This window comes from Rhinolophus sinicus, linkage group LG07 (genome assembly GCF_036562045.2).
Source record: "Rhinolophus sinicus isolate RSC01 linkage group LG07, ASM3656204v1, whole genome shotgun sequence".
Taxonomy (NCBI): domain Eukaryota; kingdom Metazoa; phylum Chordata; class Mammalia; order Chiroptera; family Rhinolophidae; genus Rhinolophus; species Rhinolophus sinicus.
This window is the reverse complement of record NC_133757.1, coordinates 49,078,804-49,104,302: the sequence shown is the minus strand read 5'-3', so window position 1 is coordinate 49,104,302 and position 25,499 is coordinate 49,078,804. Positions and strand designations below refer to the sequence as shown.

At 53.9% G+C, this 25,499-nt stretch overlaps 1 protein-coding gene across 1 annotated transcript in view; it reads right to left on the bottom strand.

Moving 5' to 3' along the window:
- LOC141572941 (cadherin-23) overlaps positions 1-25,499 on the bottom strand; it is a 314,361-nt gene that overhangs the window by 73,126 nt on the left and 215,736 nt on the right. Inside the window, exons 12-13 of the mRNA XM_074339566.1 lie at positions 6,431-6,580; positions 5,812-5,970 (exon numbers count right to left, since the gene is read on the bottom strand). Coding sequence (XP_074195667.1) covers positions 5,812-5,970; positions 6,431-6,580 — 309 coding nt within the window. The remainder of the gene's footprint in view (positions 1-5,811; positions 5,971-6,430; positions 6,581-25,499) is intronic.

The following is a 25,499-nucleotide window of genomic DNA, read 5'->3' as shown; positions in this document are numbered from 1 at the left end:
CTGAATCCATGAGCATAAGAAAGCAGCTGTTGCTTTATGCAGTCCAGATTGGGGGGCGGGGGTTTCTTATGTAGCAGTAGGCATGGAAACAAGCTCTGTGGCCCTTTGCTCAGAGTGCGGCACAAAGCAAGTGTTCACTGAGTGAGTGCTGACTGAACGTGAGGTGGACTCAGAGCCTCACGGAGTCAGAGCCCAATCACCTTACTTTATAAGGAGGACACTGGGGACCCAGAGTCTTACTGACTTGCCCAGGTTACACAGCTGCCCCAGGGCAGGGCCAAGACTCTGAGCGCGGGGTCCCACTCTGTCAAGTCTCGGCCAGGAGGTTCAGCATAACTTTCTGACATTTTCTGAGTGAGTTCCTGGCCAGGCTTAGTGCTGTGTGCCTTCATGAACTGTTCCACTGACTTCTCACAACAACCCTCCCAGATAGGATCCTGTCAGGTTACAGAGGAGGAAACAGGCTCAGTGGCCTGTCAAGGGCCCAGCTTGGCAGAGCTCGGCTTGGACACGGGCTGACAGGGTCGAGGGCAGCCAGATCAGGGTCCTTTAAGGCTCATGATAATAAAAACCACTCCGTCAGTCTGTCAGCCCTTAATTATCTACACACACGGCACCACAATGGAGTTTCCCAACAATCTAGCCATGTGGGCTGGCCAGGCACTACTTTTCCCTCTTCATGGGAAGAAAAACAAGTCCCAGAGGGGTGGCCCTGACCAAGACAATCCCAGCCTCCCAAGGACAGGCTGGGAAGAGGGGCCGGGAGGGGAGGGAGCAGCTGTGCCTTTCGGCTCCCACAAGGCCACTCACTCTGTCTGCCTGGAGCCGATGGTGGGTCCTCTACCTCTGGGCTGAGCAAACCATGAGCTGGTGGTCTGGGGGCCCCACACCTGCCCAGTCAGGGCTCTTATGTGCCTCTCCTTCTTGCTTTGATTTCTCTGCCTGGAGAATAATCCTGTCTCGTCTGACAGTCCAATCATCTGCCCATTCCTGCTGTGTCCTACCTGCCTGGAGCAGGGAGAGAAAGCTTTGGGGTGCAGTAAGACCGCCCAGGAGTAACCTCCCTCCTCAGCATCCCTGTCTCGGTGCCCTGAGGACACAGAATAAATCTGGGGACACGAGCTCTATACTGCAGGAGGCCAGGCTGGCTCCTTGCACATCCCAGGTACAACCTCTGCCAGTTGTTTCCTCAATGCCTGCCATGGGCTACCAGGATGGAATAGGTGAGAGAATGTGGACGGTGTGACACAGGACTTCTCCACTATCCAAATAGCAACCCAGTGGTTATGTTTGGGGTAGGTGGCAATTCAGGAAGAAGAGAGACAATTGAGCCCCATCTGCTTCATAGCAGCAGGACTCTACCTCCCTGCACAGCACATCCTGCTCACTGCATTCCAGCCACAGGGCCTTTGCACATGCTATTCCCTCTTTCTCCAATGTGCTGCCCTCCCCTCGCTCCCCTGTTAATGCCTACGTAATTGCCACTTCCTCAGGGAAGCCTTCTCTGACTCTAGTCAAGGTCAGGTGCCCTGTTATAGGTGCTCATAGCTCCCTGATCTCTCCATCATAGCAAGTAATACTCAAAGATTCATTTTTTTAGTATGAACATCAGGCTTTCTCAGGAAGACTGTAAACTTCATGAGGGCAAGACTCACATCACCACTGTGTCTTCAGGGCCACATGCCTGACGCATAGTAGGTACTCAAATAAATTGTTGAATAAATGAATGGTTCAATTGCTCTTCTACTGTCCCACAGCACCTACAAACCCTGCTAGACCCCAGGTACCAATTGGTCAGGCGGTGAGGCTGCCCCAAGCCCAGCAGAATCCCAGGAAGATACCCCATGGTCTTCCCACCTGACTCCTGTTGTCAGGTCAGAAGGCAGGATTGGAAGGCGAGAATCAGAACAGCCTGGGACTATGCGAGGGGAACAAACCACACAACCTAGAGGATGGGAGGCCACCCACATCATGCAGGAACCCGCACGCACACAAATGTGTGTGTTATATGCACATACCCGAGTGCATGGAGTTACATACATAGGTACGCACCCAGGCACAATAGCATGCCTGGTGCATGTGTGTGCACAGCCCCCACAAACGCCTCCCACGTCCCCCCACATACATATGTGGGTGCACACGTCCCTGCACATCTCTCCCCATGTGTGGACACCCTGCAGAGGACCAGCTCCCACTGACATTCGTCTCGCATCCCCCCTCCTTCCAGGAAGCAGTTCCTAAGGAAGCCAACTCTGTGCTGCCGTAGATTCCTGCTTCCCCGGGCAGCGCTCACATCTCCCAGCCCGGTCTTCCCATCAATGAAAAGTTGCTCCCCTAGCACTGCCCCGAGAGGTTTGGGACCCAGAGAGCTGGAAATTCACCTGATGGTGCCAGAGGTTCTTGAGGGTCCAGATGCCACCCAGGGGCACACTGCCTGGAGCAACCCTGCTGCCTGTCCACCTGCCTCCTGCAGAGAGCCCTTTGCAGGTCCTCGCTTTACTCTCAGCTCTGAACATTACTGAAAAGTCAAGCTCAAGGGTCCAATGCAGAGCCTTCTGGACGGGCAGCCTGGTGGTTAAGTCTGTGGCTTGGGCTGAGGCAGTCTTTTCGTGAATTCCAGTTCAATCACATACTTGCCCTGGGGCCCTGAGCAAGTTATTTAACCTCCTTACACCTCAGTTTTCTCACCTGTACAATGAGGATAATACATGTCGAACGCGTGGTTTACAGTCAGGCCTCAGTAATGACAGCTGTTGAAACGGTTATTATAGCAGCAGTAGCAATAGCAGTAGCAGTCGTCAGGGGTCCTCTCAGCTATCCCCTGCCTCGGGGCATGACTGCCCCGGGCACTAGGTCTACAATGAACCGCAGACACATTTTAATCCATCTTGTTCATTTTACAGATGAGGTGCCGCGAAGGGACGCAGTTTCTGCCCCGGTCATCCAAGCAGTCAGCGCTCAAGGTCAAGCCTTTGAACTACAGATCCCCACTCTTTTCTCTCCACCAGTGGAAACTCATTGTGTTATAACTGGGGGCTGTAAGGGCCTCAAAACCAGGGAGCAGGGAGGTGAGAAGGTCCAGCCCTTCCACCCCAGCTGGGACACCCAGGCAGGAGGTGACAGCCCCCTTCCATTCCGGTTCCCTACCCCACTGTGCAACTGCTGCCTTCCCCCAGAACAGGCGATGAGTCACAGAAACGGGGCCATGCTAGGGTGGGGGCTGGGGAGGCCCCTCACAGCAGATTCTGCCCCATCCTCCAGTGCAGATTAAAACATTTTCACGTTCTTCATAATTTTTTTCTGACACAACTGACCATGAAACATTTTAATAACATCCCAGGAAAGGTCAGGGAGAAGGAATTTCACAGTCCCTGAACAGGCAGCTATAACTTCAGCCCCTCCTGCTGCAAAGGGGGTGAAGAGATGGGGCTGACCTAGGTCTGAGTAGAGAACGGCAGGGTGGGGAGGGCAGGGCAGGGAGTGGGGGTGGGGGGGTGGCCACGAAACTTACTACCTGCTAGGAGCTCTGGAAGCACCTGGGGGAGATGGGGAGAGGATGATGCGTAGGGGTCACATCCATTGTTCCTATATCTTGATAGCAGCCTTGAAGGAAGGGGGTGTTTCTCATGCCCATTTTGCAGATGAGGAAATAACGGCTTTTAGAGGTGACATGACTAGACCAGCACACAGCAGAGGCAGGGAGACCAGGACCCACGCAGTTGCACTTTAGGTCCTGAGCAACTTCAGGAGCATAACCTTCTGCCCGACTTTGTCATTGGGTGAAACAACATCCTCGTGTTTGCACAATGTCACAAACCCTGGGGCTGGGGGCTTGACAAGGAGGTGGGCAAAGCTTGGGCAGACAGACTTAGGATCCGAAGTCTGGCCAGATGAGCCACCCTGGACAGACATCCTCAGGCAGCCAGAGGAGGCTGAACGTATCTGCTAAACATCCCAAGGGGGCCTGGGAGAGGAACTGGAGAAGGCGTTCTGGGCACCGGGTGGGGGTCCACGCAGGCCAAGGAACTGGTCCAGCGCTTGAAGAAACCTGTGTGAGGACCTACTTTCCAGTGCCAACCCCCGACAGGACTGAGCCTGACACATCCCTGCCATCAGCAACTGGCCACCAGCCAGGAGGTATGCCTTTCCACACACCCCACTCCTGCTCCACAGGCTCTCTCAATCCTTCCCCAGGGCCACGGGAACTTGGGACTGCAAAGTGACACCCTCCATCCCCAGCAAGAATGCCAGAAAGGACTCCCTGGACCCCCACCAAGCCTGGACCTGACACCCAAATTCTTTGCTATGTGGTCCCAGGCCTGTGGGGGTGGGGCCTCCTCCCCCTATGAGATCCCTGAAGCACAGGCTGCTTGGGTGTCCTTCAGCCTGACATTCAGAGGTGGCTGGGGGTGCTGAAGACACTTTCTTTGGATCCAGAAGGCCCAGCCTCTAGGGGCTGCAGGAGGGTCCACGGGGCCTCACACACCAGGTGACTGATTGCAGGGAGCGCCTTGTGAAAGCTGGCAGAGCCACAGGCTGGGAGAGAAGGGGGAAGAACGCAGCCGAAGCTGATGTTTACGTCTGATGACCTGCCTAGCTACACATCTGTTTGAAAAATTTACAACTGTCAGATGGGAAAGGCCTGGGGGCTCAATACAATTTCATACCATCTGTCTGTAGAGTAAACACACTTTGGAACAGGGGCCTGGGATCAGTAGGTAATGTCTCTGCTTGACGTGAGAACGGAGCAAGAAACAGAAGCAAGGACTCTGGGACCCTCCGAGTGGGTAGGGAGGGGCAGCAGTGAGCTAAACTCCATGACGTTTATTTGAGCACCTACTATGGGCAGGTCCTGAGCTTGTGTAACACACATCCACCACTTTGAGCTGTGCGGCAACCAACCCTCTTTCTTCTTATAACGGAACCCCCTTTGAAATAGGCCCCTTGCCATTTTCAGCCCGTATAATTTGGATGGGGCTTCGCCCAACCACTGGCTCCACTATGGGGCGTAGGACTCATCCCTGGAATATCAGAATCATGATGCCTGGCGCCAGGATGGCCCAACAAACTGGGTCAATGAGAATCAGCTCTGGAGCTTCTGCTAGAACTACTGAAAAAGAATTTTTTCCCCACTAGGGTTGATACATTGGTGAGAAGTAAGCTAGGGGGCTGGTGACCCTCTCTGCCAATGTAAAAAATGCAGAGCCCAGTGCTAAAGTCAAATTCCTGCTCAGTTGAGTGCCTAGATGCAACCATGCCTGAAATCACTTATACTTTTGAGTTACATGAGCCAATCTTTTTTTTTTCTTGAAACACGAGTTTCTTTCCCTTGCAACCAAGAATACTGACTGATACAAATGGACACTGGGAGGGGTCCCTTGTCAAAGTCCAAGCCAAGGGCGGCTGGAGATGCCGAGTGCCCATCACTAGCCCCTTCTGCCCTGGTACCGGTGCTCAGACAGGAAGGCGCCCCCTCCTCAGAGATGGCTGTCCCCTGTCCCCATCAGAGAACACTTGCAGGGCTCCTGGCCTCCTAGGTGCAGTCCCTCCCATGGACAAGGCAGAAAACCGAAGTGTCCTTGATCCAACCTCATCTTCCCTCACGTTGGCCCCTTTTCCGCGTTGCTGCCCTGGCGAAGGGAGCCCCATCGAGAGGAGTCCAGATGCTTTCATACCCCAACACCACCGCCTCTGGGGGGTTGGGAACACCCCCTTTCCTGCCTGCCCAGATTCCTTGAGCAAAGTCCCTCTGGCTGCCTCCCCATGGTGAGCCCCAGAGCTCGGTGGTGCTGCAGAAAAGTGGGGACTCACCAGGACTGTCAGCACAGAGGTCCCCACAGTGACATTCTCATACAGGCTGACGTTGTACAGAGGCTGGCTGAAGATGGGCCGGTTGTCATTCTCATTGATGAGGGTGATCTTCACCTTGGCATAGCCCACGTGGTCAGGCACACTCTCGTTGGCAAAGAGCTAGGTGTGCAGAGCAGGGTCGGGGTGAGTTCCCACATGCTCCCGGAACCCCTGTCCCCATAAGTCCCTCTGTGGCCTGTGCTGGTCTCAACCCAGAGCACCTGTCCAAGTCACTGCCCATCCCAGGTGTCTGCTACAGCCTCCATCATTGCTCATAGGGGTAGGGTGGCCACCGATTCTGCTGGGAGGGAGGGAGGGCTGATGGTGTTGGGTTGACAAGGGCAGAGCAGGAGAAGCCCTGATGGGTTTCTGAGGCTGTGATGGTGCCTGCTAAAATTTCACTCAATTCCTGGACATTCCCTTGTCCTCCAGCCCAGCCCCTGCCATGGCTCAGTGGGCTTCTCTGAGTCAGATCCACAGGGAAGAGTGGGGAGAGGTGGCAGAGGGGATTTAATGGGACTAGGTCATCCCTCCCGAAACACCCCGAACCCAGCCAAGGAGACGGTGAATGGGGCCTTACGTCAAAGTCGTAGCGGTCCACGGTCTCGTAGTCCAGCGGGATGGCCACCCGGATGCGAATGTCCGCTTTCCCTTGGACGGAGGTGGGGGAGATGATGAAGTGGTGGGAGTTGTTTCCCACCAGGTACACCTCAAACATGCTGTTCAGGCCCTGGGTCAAGAATGGAGGAGAAACCAGTCAGAAGGGATGCGGGAGGCCAAGGCCCAGGGTGCATCAGGGGGGGCAGAGCTGCTTTGGTGTTGGAGGTAGATGAGGTACAGCGGCCACAGCAGGGCTGGCCTGGCCCCCGCGCCCAGTGGCCCCGGCCGCTGCTGGGTGATGCTGGCCCAGCTCCCTGGCCGCCCTCCTGTCCATGTCCAGGCCCTCTGGGAATCTCCTCCAGTCTTTTTGCCTCTGTCATCCCATTGGATGCCCACGACGCCCCTTGCAGGTGGTTTGGTTCGTTTCCCATCTCTTGTTCCCTTACTCTGTCCCAGTGACCCCAGGTGGGAAGGGATGTGCCCGCGGCAAGACCCAGCTGGCAGAGAGGAGAGATCAGAAGGGAGTAGAGAGAAGAACTAAGTGTCTACAGTCGGCCTGGACAGCAGAGGGCACAAGGGACAGAGAAGGACATGCTTCTCCCATTCTCCCTTTGGAACGAGTCAACCAGGGAGAAGGCGTCTTGCTTGCATGGAGAATGGGAATAATTCCACTGGCAGAGTGACAAAGTGAAGCCCTGTGTCTCCCGCACCGTGGCCAGCCCATGGTAGCTGGGGGACACTGGATCCCAGCCAGCCAGAGCTGCCACCCTTTATAGGCTCTGTCCATAGTTTCAGGTGTGTGTGGGGGGGGGAGGGGGGCGCACTGTAGGCCAGGTGTTTCTGATCATCCTCACAGAGCCCTCAGATGCTGCCCGCTTGTCCCCACACAAAGTGTGTGACGTCTCCATACTAGCCAAGTCCCTAGATTAGGGGGAGCTCCCGATGAAGGTGGGAGACAAGGCCAGAGGCTGGCCTGCTTGGAAAGTGATTCAACCTCTTACACCTCCTGCACAAAAAGGGGAGATTACTCCCAAATAAGCCCCTCCCACGTAGACAGGTGGCCTGTGGCTTGTAACCACCCAGGCAAGAGCCTCTCCTGAGCCCCTTTGCAGATGCCCAGCAGGTCGCTGGCCTGGGCTCGCAGTGTTCTTCTCCTGTCCTGCATCACCCACCCCGGCCCAGTGCCCAGCGCAGCCCATCTGTGCTCGTGTCTCTGTGGAACTGGGGGCTGGCAAGGGAAGCACGCCTCTCTTCTCGGTTGCCCAGGGATATTGAGGGTCTCCCTTCTGGAACCTGTTCCTGCTGAGAGGGGTCAGCCAAGCAACCTGGACGCCTGGGAATGATGCCCAGGAGTGCAGCAAAGCCTGAGATGTCACAAGATTCTTACGCCCTGAAGCGATCTCACAGGTGCTCAAATACATTTGTGGAATGAATGCATGTTAACATTTACCCATCGGTCTCTTGAGTTTTTTCCACTTACAACTACGAATAGCAAAACAAGGGCACTTCCTGTATTGAGCCTTTTCTTAGAGCCCAGAAGCAGGCCCATGCCTTGTCACTCACTCAGCACGTTTGAATGGGAGCCTCTCCTGCCAACCTTGGTGTCCAGGCAAGCAGATGGGCGTCCAGAGCCCCCAGCCCAGAGCGGCTCCCACAGATTGTGCAGGCAACGCTCCTCTGGCCTGTCAGGCTGTGCAGTTTCCAGTTCTCCCTGGCGTGGAATCCATCCGTCAGATGGAGGGGATCAATTAAATGCCCGAAGGGGCACTAATAGCCAAAGCTGACGGAGTGTGACAGCTCTGAGCATGTGACACCAACACCTCTCCCTCCCTTGGACCCAGGCCCTTCCACCACCAGACCCAGAGGCCCGAGAGGATAGGGGCAGGCTGAGCTGTGCCCAGGCAGGTGAAGCAACACCCCCTGTGAAGCCCCCTCTCTGCCGCCGCAGCCCTTCCGAGGCTCACTTACCAAGTTCTATCAGTGGGAGTCGGTCAGTCAAAGGATATGGAGACAGAGAAGGAGCCGGAGAGGTACGGAGAGGAGGAAGGAACGAGAGAGAGAAGATGGTGAGATCCAAGGTCAGGGTAAGGAAGAAGGGCCAAGACGGACCCCAGGGGCACACGTTGGTTCAGGGGAACAGCCCCTTATGTCTTCGATGGTCCACAGCCCCTGGGGGTGCCAGGAAGGGGGTATGTGTCTGCACACAGGTGCGGGGGAGGTCTGTGCAGGCCCCACACCCAGAGAAGGGGGAGACACACAGAGGAAGAGGTCCAAGGGCATGAAGGGAGAGGTGGGTTCGGGGCTCCTGTCTCCCTGCACTCACTTCGTCCTCACCCAGAGGCGATGGGAAGGGACATGGGGGAGGCTGAGAGGAAGGGCCATGTCCCTGTGTCCTATTCCCAGGAGCCTGAACAAAACCCCTGCAAGAAATGACCTCGAGCATTGTCATGTTTTAATTTTCTTAATAGAAAATATCAAAGACGTGATAAACATAGACATAGAAAACATTCACATAATTCAAAAGTGTAAAGGGCGCACAACCATCTGCCCACTGCCCCAGCCACTCGAGGCCCTTCCCAGAGGAAACCCCCGTATACGAGCCCCACGTATTTATGCCTTCCCTCTTTGGCACAAACAGCAGCATGCTATGCACATTGCTCTAGGTTGGAGTTTTCACTTAAAGCTACCGTGTTTCCCCCAAAATAAGACCTAGCCAGACAATCAGTTCTAATGTGTCTTTTGGAGCGAAAATTAAAATAAGACCTTATAGTAATAATATAAGAACTTATAGTAAAATAAGACAAGGTCTATAATATAATATAATATAATATAATATAATATAATATAATATAATATAATATAATGTAAGACCGGATCTTATATTAATTTTTGCTCCAAAAGATGCCTTAGAGCTGATTGTCCGGCTAGGTCTTATTTTCGGGGAAACAGGGTATGTCTTGGAGATTGTCGCAGAACTATACAAATAGGTGATGGCATTAACAACAATAACCATACAGCACACATTTATTGGGCATCCATTGTTTGCCAGGCACTGTTCAGAGTAACCGCAGAATAACGCTCTGTGGTTACTGTGGCGTGTCAGGAGCCCCGTGAGGCCACAGACCATGCCTTGGGCAGCGTAAACCCACGTCAGAGCAGATGCTCAGGACGTGATAGGGCTTCAGCAGCTTTTGGTCACCCATTACTCTGTGCATCCTCTTCCCATGGGCCATAGGGTGGAGATGAAAGAATGCTGGAGCTTGGAAATCGCCCCCAGAGGAAATGGAGTTCAGAGAGGTTGAATGAGCCGCCCAAGGCTGCACAGGTGGCTGGTGATAGAGCGAGGATAAGCTCCCAGGCTGGGGTGCATTCCAGGCCAACGGAAGTGGAGGCAGGGCCTGCTATGGGATCCCTAAGTGTAGTTCCCGTGCAATATGAGTTCCCAGAACAATCTGAGATGGTAACGCCGAGCACGGCAGGGCTGAATCTGAGAGGACGCCCGCGGGGCGAGCCCAAGCAGGGGAGGTGGCCCTGAGAAGCGGACTTTGGAACTGGCTTCAGGAAGACAGGAAAGGAAACGGACTTGTGGAGCAGGGATGCCAGGTGGAGGAAGTGGCTTTAAGCACATTTTCTGTCCTTGGCATGTATGAGAATCAGCCGAGCCTTTGTTAAACAGGACTGCTGCCTTCCCCCAGGAACACCTGATCCAGCAAGTCTGGGCTGGGGCCTGTGAATTTGCATTTCTAACAAGTTCTAGGGGAAGCCCATACTGTCTGGTTGGTCTGAGACTGCCGTTCGAGAACCACGGGCCTAAGTAAAGGCATGGAGTCAAGAAAAAAAAATTAATGATCAGGCAGACAAGTGAGCTGATTTGCAAAGGGTCATGTAGGAAAGCTGGTGAGATTGGGGGGACGGTGGGAGGCTCTGCAGGCCCGGAGTCCTCCCACTAGCACCACCTTGAGGGCCTCGTCATTGTTTCCGTGAGCAGCGTAGAGCCACTCCATGCTCTGGACAGAGCAGAGGGACACTTGGATCAAAGAGGAAGGGGAACTTGGCAGCTGTGTGTGGGTCACAGCAGTGCAGCCCTCCTCACCTGGCTGCACATCAGAATTGCCGGTGCGACTCTAAAAAGCACAGATGCCGAGAGCCACTGTGGCAGAACCTCCCGGGGGTGGCGCCCAGGCAGCTGCATCTTTCCTGACTCTCCCTAGGGCACCAGGTGGCACAGCCAAGGCTGGGAAGACATCAGACCCACAGGGATGCAGAGAGATCGGGGAGAAGCAGGATGGTAGTTCTCCACCCAGCCACACATCAAAATCACCAGGGGAGTTTTACAACAGCCCCATGCCTAGGCTGCACCCCAGACCCAGGAAATCAGACTTGCAGGGATTTCATAACGCTCTGCAGGTTATTCATTCTAATGTGCATCGGAGGATGAGAACTACTGGGGTAGAGAAGGGTGGTCCAAATGTGGTACAGGGACCAGCGGCATCAGCGTCACCCAGGAAATTGTTAGCAATGCAAATTTGGGGGCCAGGCCCAGATCTCCTGAATCAGAAACTCTAGGGGTGGGGCCCAGCATGGTTTTAGCAAGCTCTCCCCCTGTTCTGATGCATGCTAATGTTTGAGAATCACCAGGACTGTGCTGGGCCTGGGCAGGAACAAGTCTGAGAACAGGGAAGAAAAACAGTCCAGGAGATATGGTGGATGGGCAGCTGGAGAAAGCAAGCTGAATGAACACCTCACGGGGATGGGGGCTGCAGCTGTGACCACAATGCCCACGCAGAGAGTGGGGGGCCGAGGAGACACCGGGAAGGTGTGCTGAGCTCAGGGTACATTTAGCCAGGAAGGAGCACGGGGTTTCCTGCCCCTGGGGCTTGCTGGCCCCTTCAGGCCAGGTCTCTGGGTCTCAACGGATGAGGTCTGCTCCCTTCTCCTTGATCTGCCTGCCACCTGCCACCAGCGCCTGGAAGTTCCCTCAGGCCTGACACTAGAGTGGTCAGGGCCCCTCACACGGCTGTCCTGAGACACACACCCCCACCCCACCTTTTGGTTAAGTGCCCTCAAATGCTCAGCCCCTTTCAGAAGCTGCCCAGAGGGCTGATTCCTGCTGGGACTTGGCTTGTGGCTGCCAGCCCCTTAGGATGGGTGGCTGTGATCTTCACCTAGTTCGCTAAGTTGGTGCAGGAGCCTCATGTAACACCTGCTTCCACTCATCGAGCTCCGACTACGTGTTCACACATCTTAACCAGAATCTTCACAACAGCCCAGTGACATTAGCATCAGGCACCCCCTTTATGAAGAAGGAAACTGAGGCCAGAGAGGGAAACATGTTCAAGCTGCACAGCTGCCATGGAAGGAGTCGACCTCACACTGTCCTGACTCCTGTGGGGTCTCAGCCCTTGATCACCCTGCTCTCCTGGGCTCTCGAGTGCCCCTCCCCCTACACAACCAGGCTCCAAACGCAGGCAGAGGAGAAGGCACTGGTGGACTCTCCCCCACTCTACAAGCGGCAGGAACGAGGCCCACAGGGAAAGCACCTCTGCCAAGGTCAGGGAGCCAGGCCAAGGTTAGGGAATCCGGGGCTGGTGGAGGCTGCAGTCCTACTCCCGGTTCCTGGCTGGGCCTCCCCCCGCCCTCACTCCGCCAGGCCCTGCAGGGCGCTGCTTGATGGGGCAAGGAGGGAGGAAGGCGGGGAGAGGCAGGAGGCCTCTCGGAGCTGTCGAGGGGCAATTTTGTTGGGAAGGGAGATAAAGAGGAACATCAAAAGGAGTCCCAGGGTGTACGGAGAGGAGCCTGGTGGATTAAATTCTCTTCCAGCTGGGAGAGGCGATAAGAAGGCTGATAGCGCCAGTCCTCCCCTCACCCGGTTGGGGAGCCAGCGGCTGCCTGTGGGCCTGCGAAGGCTTGGCTTTATTTATTTGTTGGGAGGGGAAAGGACACTCCTCCCTCCCTCGGTCCCCACCCCATGCAGCAAGCATGCTTTGCTCCTGGTGACTGAAGTCTTGCCGTCCCCCATGGAGAGCAGCCTGCCAGGCCCTGTGTTATCAGCTGCTGCCAGAAGAGGCTGCAGCCCCTCAACTCCCCCAAATCTTGTCCCCTGCTGCTGGCAGTAGAGGGGTGGCCTTGAGAGCAGTCAGAGCTGGCACTGCCCAGAAAGGACTTTCCTCATCTCTCTGCAGTGACCATCTCAGTGGATTTGTGAATGACCCAGTGCTGTTTTTCAACTATTTGTTGAAAGTTTATTATGCACTGGGTCCTCTACAAGCATCTGCTCACTGACGGCTCACACCAGTCCTGGGAGGGCACAGGGTGGGATTTACATTAAGGACCACCACACAGGGCACGTTCCCTCCTCTTACAGGTGCAGGCTCAGGTTGGCCCCTGCGGTGGGCTTGCATGGGGGTGTCCTGGGTTTTCTCAGAGACTGGCCTGACTTCTGAGTATGGCTTCTCTCACTCATCACCTGCCAGCTCTGGACACCAGCACCTCCCTCTGCATGACCTGGTCCCCAGAGAGAGGAAGGCCTGCCCACCCCACCACATCCCCTGCCCCCGGCTCCTTCCCTGGACATGAGGTCTGAAGATGCCTCCTTCATCCCTCTGGCTCTTTTCTGGTCCTCCCCACCCCGAGGACCTCCCTGCTGATGGTGGCACCCGTTCACCCTGTGGAGATGCTCGTCTCTCCCCACTTTCGGTCAGGCTAATCGTTTGGTTGATAATTCAGTGGTTTGATGCAGTGGGGAGAGTTGGGTTCAGGGTCAGGGACAGGCCCTTTGACTTTCTAGCTGTGTGACCTTGGGCGACTCACTTCCACTCCTGGAACCTCAGTTGCTTCATCTGTGAAGTGGGGAGAATAAGGCACACCCACAGGATTAGGAAGCAGTGTCGTCTCTTTGCTCCACCATGTTTTGGTGGATGACACCTGAGTTACATGTTCTTACCTAAAGCTCCCCGAGGCAGGAGACTTCTGTGCCCAAATGCTAGGGGACCCTCACCCCACCCTGTGAACTACGGATGTGCCTTGGAGGGGACCTTAATTCCTTTCAACAGAAGAGGAAAGACCGGGGTCATGTAAATGCAGGGAGGATTAGGGTAGGGCAGCAGAACCAAGGCCCCTTTATGTCTTTATATTGGGGGTGGTGGGATTATGCAGTGTTGTGAATGAAGACAGAGATGGGCAGGGATCTCATGAGGTCCCAGGAGCTCTATGGGCTGGAGGGACACCCTTAGTCCAAGGTGGGAATGGGGCTGGGGACCTGGAGTGCAGAGATGTGTCCCCAGGGTCAGTGCCACCCTCACAGAAGCCGTGTGCAGAACTCAGGCCTGCTAGGAAGAGCCCCATGACCAGTAATGCCAAGGTGTGAAGCCCTAAGCTTCAGTGGTGGCTGGAAGCACAGCCTTTGAAGTTGGACCTGACTCCAAATTTGGGCACTGCCCTTTTCAGCTGTGTGATTTCGCACAAATGATTCTACCTCCTTGAGCCTCAATGTCCTCATCTGCAAAATGGGAAGAATGAAGGCTATCTGATAGGGCTACTGTGAGTGAGCTATAAGATCTTGATAAACTGCCTGGGATGGAGTAAGTGCTCAATAAAGGAGAGTTATTATTGTTGTTCTACAAGGGAGGGAGTAGGGGAGGAGGTACCCCTAGGGAGGGGCTGGCCAGGAATGAGAGGGGCAGGTAGAGAAGGGCAAAAGCTCTGATGTATGCAAGGAGAAGGGGATCCACATCCTGGGTAGGGGGCCCTAGGTCTCCCCAACCCTCCCCTGTGCTCTGTTGGTCTAATCCATGCTATTGAGTGGCAGAAAATCAAAGCCCACTGAAGATTCTTTATCACTCCTTTGTCCATCCTTTCACTTAATTAACCCCAATCAGACATGCTGAAGTGAACCTTGGCAGGAGGCCGGCCTCTCCGTACCCCTTCACCTCAAAGCTTGCTTCTTCTCCCTCCAGACCCTCACACCTAAGGGGTAGCACCATGTTTCTCGGGGCCTGCCTCCCTGGGGCAGCTCTCCCATGCCCACTGCTCCAGGCTGCCCGCTGTGAAATCAGAATCCAGGGGAGGGTGGGAAGGAGCCCTGTGGTGTTCAGTCCGCTAACCCTTCCTCAACTCCCAGGGACCTCCCAAGTTTCAGAGTCCAGGGGAACTGCTGCTGTCACCTCCCTGGAAATTCCTGGGTGAGGAACTACTTCTATCTCCTTCTGTTCCTCCCATCTCCTCCTGTTCTTAGCCATAGAATCCCAACTCCAGGGACCCAGAAAAGCCCTTGTCACCTGGTTGGAAGCTCAGCCCCGCTCTCTTTCTCTTTCACATTCCAGGCTTGTCTGGCCACCAGAGCCTCAGTTTTTCTACCCTGGGAGTGGGCCACCTCTCAGGCCTGAATCAAGGTGAAGGAAGTTGCCCTCGGGTCAGGCTCTCAGTTCACCCACATTCTCCTTCCCAAATTCCTCTGTGGTTTGGGCCTTTGAGCAGCATAGGCCCGAGTCTGGACCCCATTTTCTCTGGATCTGCTATTTATCCCTGTATGACTGCGGTAAGCCCTTTGGTTTCTCTGGGCCTCAGTTTCCTGATCCACAAAATGGGAAGCGTGGACTGAGGTGATTCTGTAAGAACCCATTAACACCTGCTGTGCTCTTTCAAACTGCTTCCCGGTCCTCCAGCTCCAGCTCCCTCTCCACTTCCTCCACTCCTCTCTCTGTTGCCTTCTCTTACTCCTTTCTTGTCTTTTCCTCGTTTCATCTTTTCCTAATTTCCTCTTCTCTCTTTCCTCTCCTCTTTCTTTCCTTCTTCTATCCCTCTTTGCTCTTTCTTCCCGTCTTCCCCCCTCTCAGCTTTCTCTTTTCCATTTCTTTTCTCCCCCGCTCTTTTACCACCTCCCTCCATCTCTTTTTATTCTCTCTCCTTCCCCTCTGTTGCCCTTCCCGTTTCCCCCTTTCCTTCCGTCTCTCCCCCTCCTCTGCCCTCTGCCAGCCTCCCCCGCCCCCAGGTTATCTGCTGGATTCCACACACGCTTGCACAGACGGGATCCATCCCAGGCTGCCTTGCCTTCAGCTTATCTCTGCTCCAAATGATTGATTTTTCCCTCTTTAAGAGTAATTTGCTGGTGAATTCCATGTATTGCAAAAACCCTTGTGAAATCTAATTCAATCCGATTGGCAGCTGAGACTTTGGGGAATGAACACTCGAGAGCTGTCAATTTCATCACCCAAATGTGTGTCTAGGAGACGTGTCTATAGAAGAGGGCGAGAGGCGGGCAGGAGCTCCTCACCTGCACGTGTGCACCGCCCCGCCCTCCTTCAGGAGGGATCTCGTCCACGGGCGCCAGCCCCAGATCTTCTGGGAAATGAACTATAACGTGCCTAGGATACTTGCATTAAGGTAAATGAGGGACAGGTGCTTTTGAATTGTTTTCCTAATTGGAAGCCCACCCAGTGCACTATGGGAATCGTACACTTCCCAAGCCAGCTGCACCTGACCACTGTCTCGCTCCTCTCCAACCCTTCCCCCTTTTCCCGGGCAGAGCCCCAACTCCAGGGACCCAGCAAAGCCCATGTCACACTGCGATAGCTCAGCCCTGCTCTCTCTTTCTCTTCCACATTCCAGGCGTGTCTGGCTCAGAACCTCAGTTTCTCTACTCTGGGAGTGGGCCACCTCTTAGGCCTGAATCAGAGACGACAGGGCACCAGCTGTCCCAGTTTGCCTGGGACTAAGAGGATTTCTAGTACCTGGAACCTAAAGTGCTAAAAGCTGGGCGGTCTCAGGCAAACCATGACAGTTGGTCCCCAACTCTACTAGGTGTGTCAGCCCACTAGGGGCAGTTGGTACCAATGCCCAGGCACAGAGGTCACACACTTGGTGTGGAAAACACAGGGTTCTAAGCATCTAGTTCCAACCCCACTAGCCTGTGTCCTACAGACGCTCCCCTCAGACGCTCTGCTGCGCTGACCTCAGACGCTCAAGCCCCATGCAGCTCGCACGCAGGAGCTGGTCCTTACCAGTGAGGACAGGCTAGTGGGGACACAGCTGACCAATGGCTCTTGCTCAGGGTGGCCATTGGTCTGGGTGGCTCTTGTCTGGGGGTGGGGTGGGGGGTCATAGGTGCCACCTGTGTCCACTGGTTACAGCAACGCTAACTATACCCACCCCCAGAGTTGGAACTGACCACTCCGACCTCATTTCTCTGCCCCAAGCAAATAGCCGTTTCTGGTAGGATTCAATCTTTGGGCTGCCCTGGACTTCTAAGGATCAGAGCAATCACCCCATTGGGTACAGGTTGAAACAAAGTGGCTTCAGGGAAACTGGCCAAGAGGGCTAGGCTCCCCTTGACAGTGCCTGTGGGTGTGGTGAGGGCAAGGTTTTGTGGAAGGCCCAGGCTTCACAGGGACCTTTCCAGGCCCACACATACAGGCCCTGCTGTCACAGGCTACCTGGCCTGGTAATTCACACAAAGAACAGGAGGACAGAGAAGGCCTGAGCTCTTAATGCCATGACAACATGTTCCCCCGCCACCCTGCAAGATCCCAAGGAAATGAGGCCATCGCACCCTTTTCCTTCCCTCTCTCCAGCATGAAACACTGTTTGAAAGGCACCTACCCCAAGTAAAAAGCGTTAACAATTCCTTCCTCGCCGTCCTGCCTTCCCACCTGGGCATACCTCCCAGCACAGGTGGCCACATTTCTGACTTTAAGGTCTGCCATTCTGATCGGAACCTCCAATTTGGACCTCACCACCATACCTGGTTTCCACCCCCTCCTTCACTCTACTGGCAAATTCTGCACTGGAATTTTGGTTGGGGTTGGGTCAAGGGGCTAAAGTGGGGTGTAAGTGTTCTCAGAGCTACAGGTAGGAGAGTCTAAAATGCAGGAAAAAGGGTATGCATCTCAGTTTGCCCAAGCCCAGAATTGTCCCGTCCCTCCCTCTGGGGAGGGTCACATGGCCTGGGGGGCGGGGCCGCTGCAGGACGAGGATGAGCCTTGATGGCTGGCAGAGGGAGCATTCAACGCTCTGCTTTCTGGCCAAGACCTCTAGGGGCCTCAGACAGAAGAGCAGCGAGGGGCCGGGTGCAGAGCTAGGAGCTGGGCCTTGCATCCAGCAATTGCCTGGCTCTGTCTACTTATCATGCTAAAATGATTTCACTTTTCCCACAGCGAAAAATGTGTGGCCAGGCAAAGAAATCGAACCGCCTTATGAAAATCAGGAGAGGAACGTTCCCTGCCGCTAACCCAGCCTCTTTGGATTCCGCTGCCTCTCCAATAGCAAGTCCATCTTCCCCGTGCCTCTGGGGGGCAGCGAGGGTGCTGAGAGGGCTGGAAGGGGTGGGAGAGGAGGAGACAACCCCAGAGCTGACAAGCTTTGTGACCTCAGATAAACTGTCTGCCCTCTCTGGGCTGCCTTTCAAAATGAGGGCTCACATTGCCTTCAGGAGGCCTGGAGGACAGAGCTCATGGCTGTTTAGAGGCTCTGAACCTGGGAGTGCTGGGATCCTGGGAACCAAAAGGGAGTGGGTGATTTCATCTCCCATACTTCCCTAGCCCTCTACCAGGGGGAGCTGCCTGGTCTTGGGTCCCCTTCCCCGTGAACAAACACACCACAAATGCCCTAAGAAATAGGTCCTGGTCTGGGACAGGGTGTTGGGCTCCAGGAAGATGGGTGAGTGTGCCTGGTGACAACCCCACATCACTCAGCTGCCTCTGCGTGTCCCGGAGTCAAACCCAGGCACAGTGGTCCAGGCCTGCAAAGGGCCCCTTCTCCTTGACACATTCCACACCTTCCAAGGCACATGTGTTGGCCACACAATAACTATGGCTGGATGGACAAAGGAATAAATGCATGAATGAATGGGCTACATGTGTGTTTATCTGTGAATGCGTGGTGTGAGGAAAAAATCAGGGAGAAGATACAGAGACAGGATGAAGGTTGGGTGGGGGGGGCAAGAGAGATGATCAAATTCAAAGAGAAACAGAGAAATAGGGGGACTCAGAAGGAAAGCAGGTAAGAATGGGTGGCGAGTACTTAGATGAGGAGCTAAGTTAGGGTAAAGGTGAAACCAGGAAGGGTTGGCCACTGCCCAGTGGAGTGGTGGCAGATGGTGGCACCCCCACCTTCTTTACCTTCGCCTAACCTGTCCTTTTGAGTTTCTGCCATTCCCATCACTGGGATTCCCAACTCTAGCCTCATTCCAACCCCTGCCTTTCCCACAGGCGCCACATCCAGTCCCTGTCTGCCATCAACCTTGGTCACTGTCCTCATTTTCCTGGTGTCCAGCTTAATCAGCCTAAAGCACAGCTTTGAGGGTCACTCATGCTCAAGGACTATCAATGGCTCCCCACTGCCTGCTGAGTTAGGCATGCAAGGCCCTCCAGCCCACCTTCCTGGTTGTATAGGAGCGTATGTATTACATACTTGCTGAATTAAACGACAGTGAGAGAAGGATGGTGCGGCGTCTAAAAGTCCATCAGTGATGCTATTTATGCTGGTACCTTGCACTTCATCTTTTGGGAGGGGTGGATTAGTGAAGAGGTCTTCAATAATTGATCATTTCTATAATTAACATGCCGTAAAGTAGACATTTGGGGGTATACAGTTGTAGAATTTTAACACACGGATAGATTTGTGTTAGCCCCATCGCAACTAGGATACAGAAGAGTCTCACCCCCCTCAAGAACCTCTCGTGCTGTCCCATTACAGCCACTCCTCTGCTACCCCAACCTCTGGTCACCACTGACTGGTTCCCCATCAGTAGTTGTCTTTTTAAGTGTCATGGAATCACACAGGACGCAGTCTTTGAGGCTGGCTGCTTTCACCTGGATAATGCCTTTGAGATCCCCTGCTTCTCACTTCACCTGAGTGGTCTGCTTACCTAAGCACCGTCCCATCCTTATGGGACCAGTTAGCACATCTACACGGACCTGCTGAGCTGGGGGGACGGGGGTGAGGTACTGTATCCCTCTCAGGTCTGAGCCCTGCGTGCCAGGGGAGGGCTGTAGGGCAGGTGGGAAAAGAGGGTCAAGCGGATTAATAAAAGAAAGAAAGAGAAAAAAAGCCTGGTAGTTCTGCTCTGTAAATATTAGTGCATTTGGGCAGTCCCTAATGAGGGCAATTAAGAGTCATTATGCTGAAAACAGAGAGGGAAACACAGATCCATGCTGATTGGTGACTAGCGCTGGAAGTTAGGGGCAGGCGGCCTCCTCCTCCTCCTTCTGACTCCTGCCCCTTCACCTTGTGCCCCGCCTGCCTCAATCATTCTCCTGTGGCCCCGTGTGCCCTCTTGGTCCTCTCCTCCCTCGGGGGTGGCTGCCTCTCCATGTCTTTGCTGGGTCATCCTCATCTCCCCTAATGGGAACATTGGGGAGCCCGGGGGCTGCTCGGGTCCCTAGCCCTCCTCTCAGCTATACACCCACCCTGTTCCCAGGTGAGCCCAGCTAGACCTGTGGCTTTAAACATAATCCAGACACTGGCGACGACGCTTACATTTCCATCTCCAGCCAGGGTCCACAGAGCGCTGGCTGGAGCCTCCTTGGCTCCTTAGAGGCTCCTGTTAGATGTCCAGGGTCCAGGAGAGCCAGCTGAGGTCACGTCTGTGCTGGCGATCGGCCAGAGAGATCACCAGTGCTACAAGTGAGGGATCCCTCCCCCTCCCTCCCGCGCAGAGCTGCTTGTGGGATACTTACTAGCACACCCCTCTGCCTCTTGGAACTTCCGTTTGGATGTCTAACAAACACGTCGCACATAATATGCTGAAAGTTAATCTACAGCTTCCACCTTCCCCTCACCAATCAGCAGCTCAGGAAGTAAGAACTCCACTTTTCTGACCCCTCAGGTCCAACACCCTGTGCAGGCATTCTCACCCCCTCCGCCTCCCCCACACCAGCAAGTCCTATTGACTGTCCTTCACGACGTCCAGGAGCTGACCACTCCTCCCTCCTCCACTGCACCTCCAGCTGCTCTCCTCACCTCCTAGTAATGGCCCTGCCCTGTACCACCGATTCCCCCGGGCAGCCAGACTGTCCTTTAAAAACTTTTCTTTTTTTTTAGATAAAATTCACCATTTTAACCATCTGAAAGCATACAATTCAGTGTTTTTTTGTATATTCATGATGCTGTGCAACTACCACCTCTGCCTGATCCCAAAATATGTTCCTCCCTCCAAAAGGAACCCCTCCCCTGGAGCAGTCACTCCTCGTGCCCCTCCCCGGCCCCTGCAGCCCCTCCTATGCTTTCTGCCTGTGGATTTGCCTCCTCTGGACGTTTTATATAGATGGAACCATACACTGTATGGCCTTTGGTACCTGGCTTCTTTCACTGAGCATGTTCTGTAGGTTCATCCAGGTGGTAGCACGTGTCAGAACTTCGTTATGACAATGGCTGACTAACACTCCGCTGTACGGAGATACCCCTTATTGTTTATGTCCTCCTAAGCTGAGGGGCATTTGGGTTGTTTCCACAGAACATGCTTTTGAAACTTCAATCAGATCAAATCCCTCACTCCCTGCTCGTGCCCCTCACTCCTGTGAAAGCCCCGCCCTGACAGCACCCAGTCTGCCTGACCCCCTGTCCCAGCCCACGGACCCCCTCGCTCTTCCTTGCTGTGCAGACACACTCCTGCCTCAGAGACACTGTGCTTGCTGTTCCCTCTGCCTGGAATGCTCTTCCTCCACATATGCACATGGCTCACCCCCCATTTCACTGTCCTCAAATGTTACCTGATCAGAGGCTTCCCATTCCCCGTCCCAGACTTCCTTCAATCCCTGGCCCTGCTGTATTTTTCTCCATGGCTCTCATCACCACTTGACACGATATACATTTCCTTGTTTGTTTCTTTAGTCTTGCGTCCCTGGAACATAAGTTGCCCTAGAGCTGGACTTCGGCTGTTGTGTTCACATATGAACAGTGCCTAGAATCGCATCCTGCACAAGGCAGGTGCTCAACGAGCACTTATGGGATAAATGAACTAATGAATGGATCCCTACCTCCTGCTCAATGTGAGGGTCCCCTGGGTATCTCCTACTTTTCCTGCCCCAGGCCTGTGGGTGCCCACTACCCTATGTGCTTGATGAGCCATTGCACATCTCTGCTCTGGTCTGTGACCTTATGTAGAGGGTTTCTCTCTAAGCCCAGTTTTGCTCATGTGAGAAGAGCAGAGATACCTGCCTGTTGACACCAGACTCAGGGCACATGCAGGACGAATGAGAGGAAAGCATGCTCTGTACCTCTGTATCTAATCCGGGATGTAAATGTACGACAATCTTGATTTTGAAAATTCCTTCTCACTCTCCATTCCTTTTTCAAACGAAGTCCGTAACAGATGGAGAAACGGAGGTGTGGAGAGGGAGAAGGGGGGTCTGCCCTGTGCCTTCATGCACAGAGTGGTGACACAGCCATGAAACCTTGCCTTGCCATGAAATGCCTCCTGCCCCTTCCCACTGCGTCCCTGCACTGACCTCCCCTCCAGGGGACAGAGTCAGCGGGAGCCCAGGAGAGTAGGGCTGGGCGCTGACTCTGGGCAGGAAGCTCTGTGCCCTCCTCAGTGACCCACCGTCGCCACAGCGGCCCAGCAGGACGTTTCTGTCCGTGTTACTCGTAGATTAGGATAGTTCATGGCCCACGGCCACAGTGATGGGGTGACACTCAGACACAACTCCCAGTTGAGCTATGCTTAGCCTTACCCTTTGAGACAGGGAGACAAACAAGACACATCATCTATGGCTGTCAGGGGCACGGTGGGAGGTGGCAAATGGGGCATGCAGGGGATTATGAGAGGAAGAAACCACGCGCTAGGGTGAGACTGGGCTCACCGGTACCCACGGTGAAGGGGCACCACAGTGGGCACGAACCAGCCAAGAGGTGATGGAAAAAGGGAGAGGGGTGGAGGATGAAGTTTGTTAGTTCTGCTCTGCTCCCGCTGGGGGTCTTTAGGAAGATCAGCCACTGCTTTTAGGGAGCATGACTCTCAGAATGAGCCCCACTACGTCCCGTGGGTGCCAGTCCTGCTCGTGAGCATGGTGGTGGTGGGTAAGAGGAAAGAGACCACTGCCAGGGAGCTGGGTGAAAGGGGAACGATCCCCCAAATCCAATATATGAAAGATGACCTCCAGCTGCTGGAGGGGCCCAGCTGCAGGTCCTGGGGCAGGAGGGGGTGAGGAGCGGGCCCTGGCACTACAGCTGCCACGTAGGCGCTGCCTCCTTCACACCTTCACAGGGCTACAGGCCTGGTGTAAATAGCATGCTAATGAGATTTATGGATGAGACTGAATTAGGAGGTGTCTAAATCCTGCTAGGACACCCTCTGGTCCTCAGGGAGCTTGGAGCTTAGCAGGCTGGGAGGAATCACACCGCGGGATGCAGCCACACACAGAAAAGTCCTCCTCCTCCTCGTCATAATAAGAGCCTCAGCAAAGGCAACTGGGGAGAAATTAATGAGAAAAAGTGCAGATGGGGCTGGCCCGCTCCTCCCTGGCTTCCCTTCCAGAGCAGCTTTGCTTTGATGGCAACAGATATTTTCCTGGAGAGCCTAATTTTGGGGGAGGAACCCTAGAAACGTGAGCTGAAGCTGTGAGACAACAGAGGTCTTGCAAACGGACCACTGCCCACTGCCAGGGCAGGGGGAGGAGGGGACAAAGGTGCAAAGTTGGCATCATAGATTCCAGGTGCCAGCTGTGCTGACGCTGCTTTGGGTGGACACTTAACCCCTGCTATGCAACAGAAGCACCAGAGAACCTTGCAGAAACAGGAGCAGCCAGGATGAGCACCCTGGCTTGAGGAGTGGGGGAGTGGGGATAAGGCAATGCTGACCTTCACTTCTTCCTGTGTCTCGTCTTGGTTGCTCCCTGGGCCAGAGCCCTCACCCCCTACCTCCTCTCAGCTTTATTCCACTGATGAGACCACAAGCTGGGCGAGAGGCACGGAATGTTGGAGGCATTCCAGCCATTTTCCTTACACCTCCTGGGGGATTCAGTGGGAGGTGGGAGATTTCCAGCCAGATTCCAGTTACCTCCCTAATGGAGGGGAAAGAAAGGTCTGGATAATTGGGCAATCACACATCCACAGAGAGTGTAAGAACCCACACCTGCCTCCATGGATGCTGGCAGCCAGCCCTTCCCTCACTTCCCCACCCCCCTCTTCACTGCTTCTGGAGTTTGGTTTTTAGTTCGAATTGCTTTAGAAAAATAGGAAAACAGAGGTCCGTGCCCTGGCTCACATCAGTAGGTTGGAGAAGTTTAGAGCAGTTGGGATCGCTCCCCGGGGTGGCAGGGACATATATTTCCTGTGTCTCTACCAAAAGGTAGATGCTGGTGACAGATTTATGGGCCCCGTGGAACAGTGCCCTGGAGGATCCAGAACTGGAAAATGGCCCCTCGGCCGAATGTGTGACATGGAGCAAACGGCCTCCCTGAGTCCACCTCACCCCACCCGACATGGATGTCACCTCTGAGAAGCAGCTAGAGGTAAGCCTGAGGGCAGAAACCCGAGCAAGGAGCTGGGCTGAAGGATGGCAGTTTGTGAGCACAGGGATTAAAAGGGGTTTTCATCTTTTTTTGTGCCATGGACCCCTCTGACGGTCCAGGGAAACCCACAGCCCCACTTCTCAGAATAGCTTTTTTTTTTTTTTTTTTAATTAAAGTTTATTGGGGCGACAATTGTACATAAAGTTACATAGGTTTCAGGTGTACAATTCTGTAATACATCATCTATGTATCACATTGTGTGTTCACCACCCAGAGCCAGTTCTCCTTCCATCACCATATATTGGATCCCATTTACCCTCATCTACCACCCCCCACCCCCTTCCCCTCTGGTAACCACTAAACTATTGTCTGTGTCTATGAGTTTTTTTTCTTTGTTTGTCTTGCTCCTTTAGAATAACATCTCTAATTACATAGAATAAAATACACGGACCACAATGTCAATTAATTACTTTGAAATGTGGTCATCAAAGTATTTGAAAAGGGTACTATAGTAGAATTATGTGTTTGTTAATGGATTAAACAATGAGATTTGGCAGTGGGTCAAATGTATGCTGTGATTTCAAAGTCGTGATGAATTTAAATGACATTTTGAGATTCCCTGGGACACCTATAATACGATGCAAGAATATCTGAGATTTCTCTTGGGTTCAAAGTCACAGGTACCACTAATGCCACTGTGGTTTGTTTCTATTTTCATAATTAAAGGGAGTGCTCACATTCAGTTAGAGGTTAATACAAAAAGAAGGTGCAGAGTTTTCTCCATCCAGGGTCACAGATGCCTTGGGAGTGGGGGTCAGTAGACCTCCGCTTCCAGGTTCAGGATTCCTGGACTAAAAGGAAGCGTTGGAGGGGCCCATGGGGGCTGCAGTCACAACCTTGCAGGGCTGAGTGGGGACAGGGGCCAGAGGAAATGCAGGCTGGACAGACTGACCAACCAGGAATAAATGCGAAAATAAATTTAAATAAATACAAGGTTGTGGGCTGGGCTCTCTGACAGGCCTGGAACACATGTGGAATGGAAAATGAGGGCGACGGATAAAAATCAGTGCCAAGATGAGCAAGAGAATAAGAATAACCTCCCTTCTCACCGTCTCCTCCTCATTTCTACAAATAAACCCAATATTCCAGAATATGGCTTTTTCTCCCCATCATTTGCTTTCTTTTATTTATTTGTTTGGTGATGTTTCTCCTTGGGGAGGCGGGTAATTCTCTCTGTTTTTTCGTTGTCCCTCAAACAAATGAATCGTGTCATCTCCTGCCTGAAATAGGAATTAGCTCCTGACAGATGTGTCCCTGTTCACCTCTGCAGTGCAGGCAACCCCCCCCTTTGCCTTACTTCCCTCCTCTCCCTCCCACCAGCCACGCTGGAGGTGGGAGACCCACCTGCTTGGTGGGACCAAACCTTTGAGAATGGGGAGCCATGGCCACAAATGGGGAGCCCCGTAGTATGTATAAGAAACACAGGACTGAGAGTTCAAGGCCAAGCTCTGAGACCCACTGATTGTGTGACCTTGGGGAAGCCCCTTAACCTCTCTGAGTCTCTACCTCCTCCTCACAATAATACACATGTTACAGGGCTGA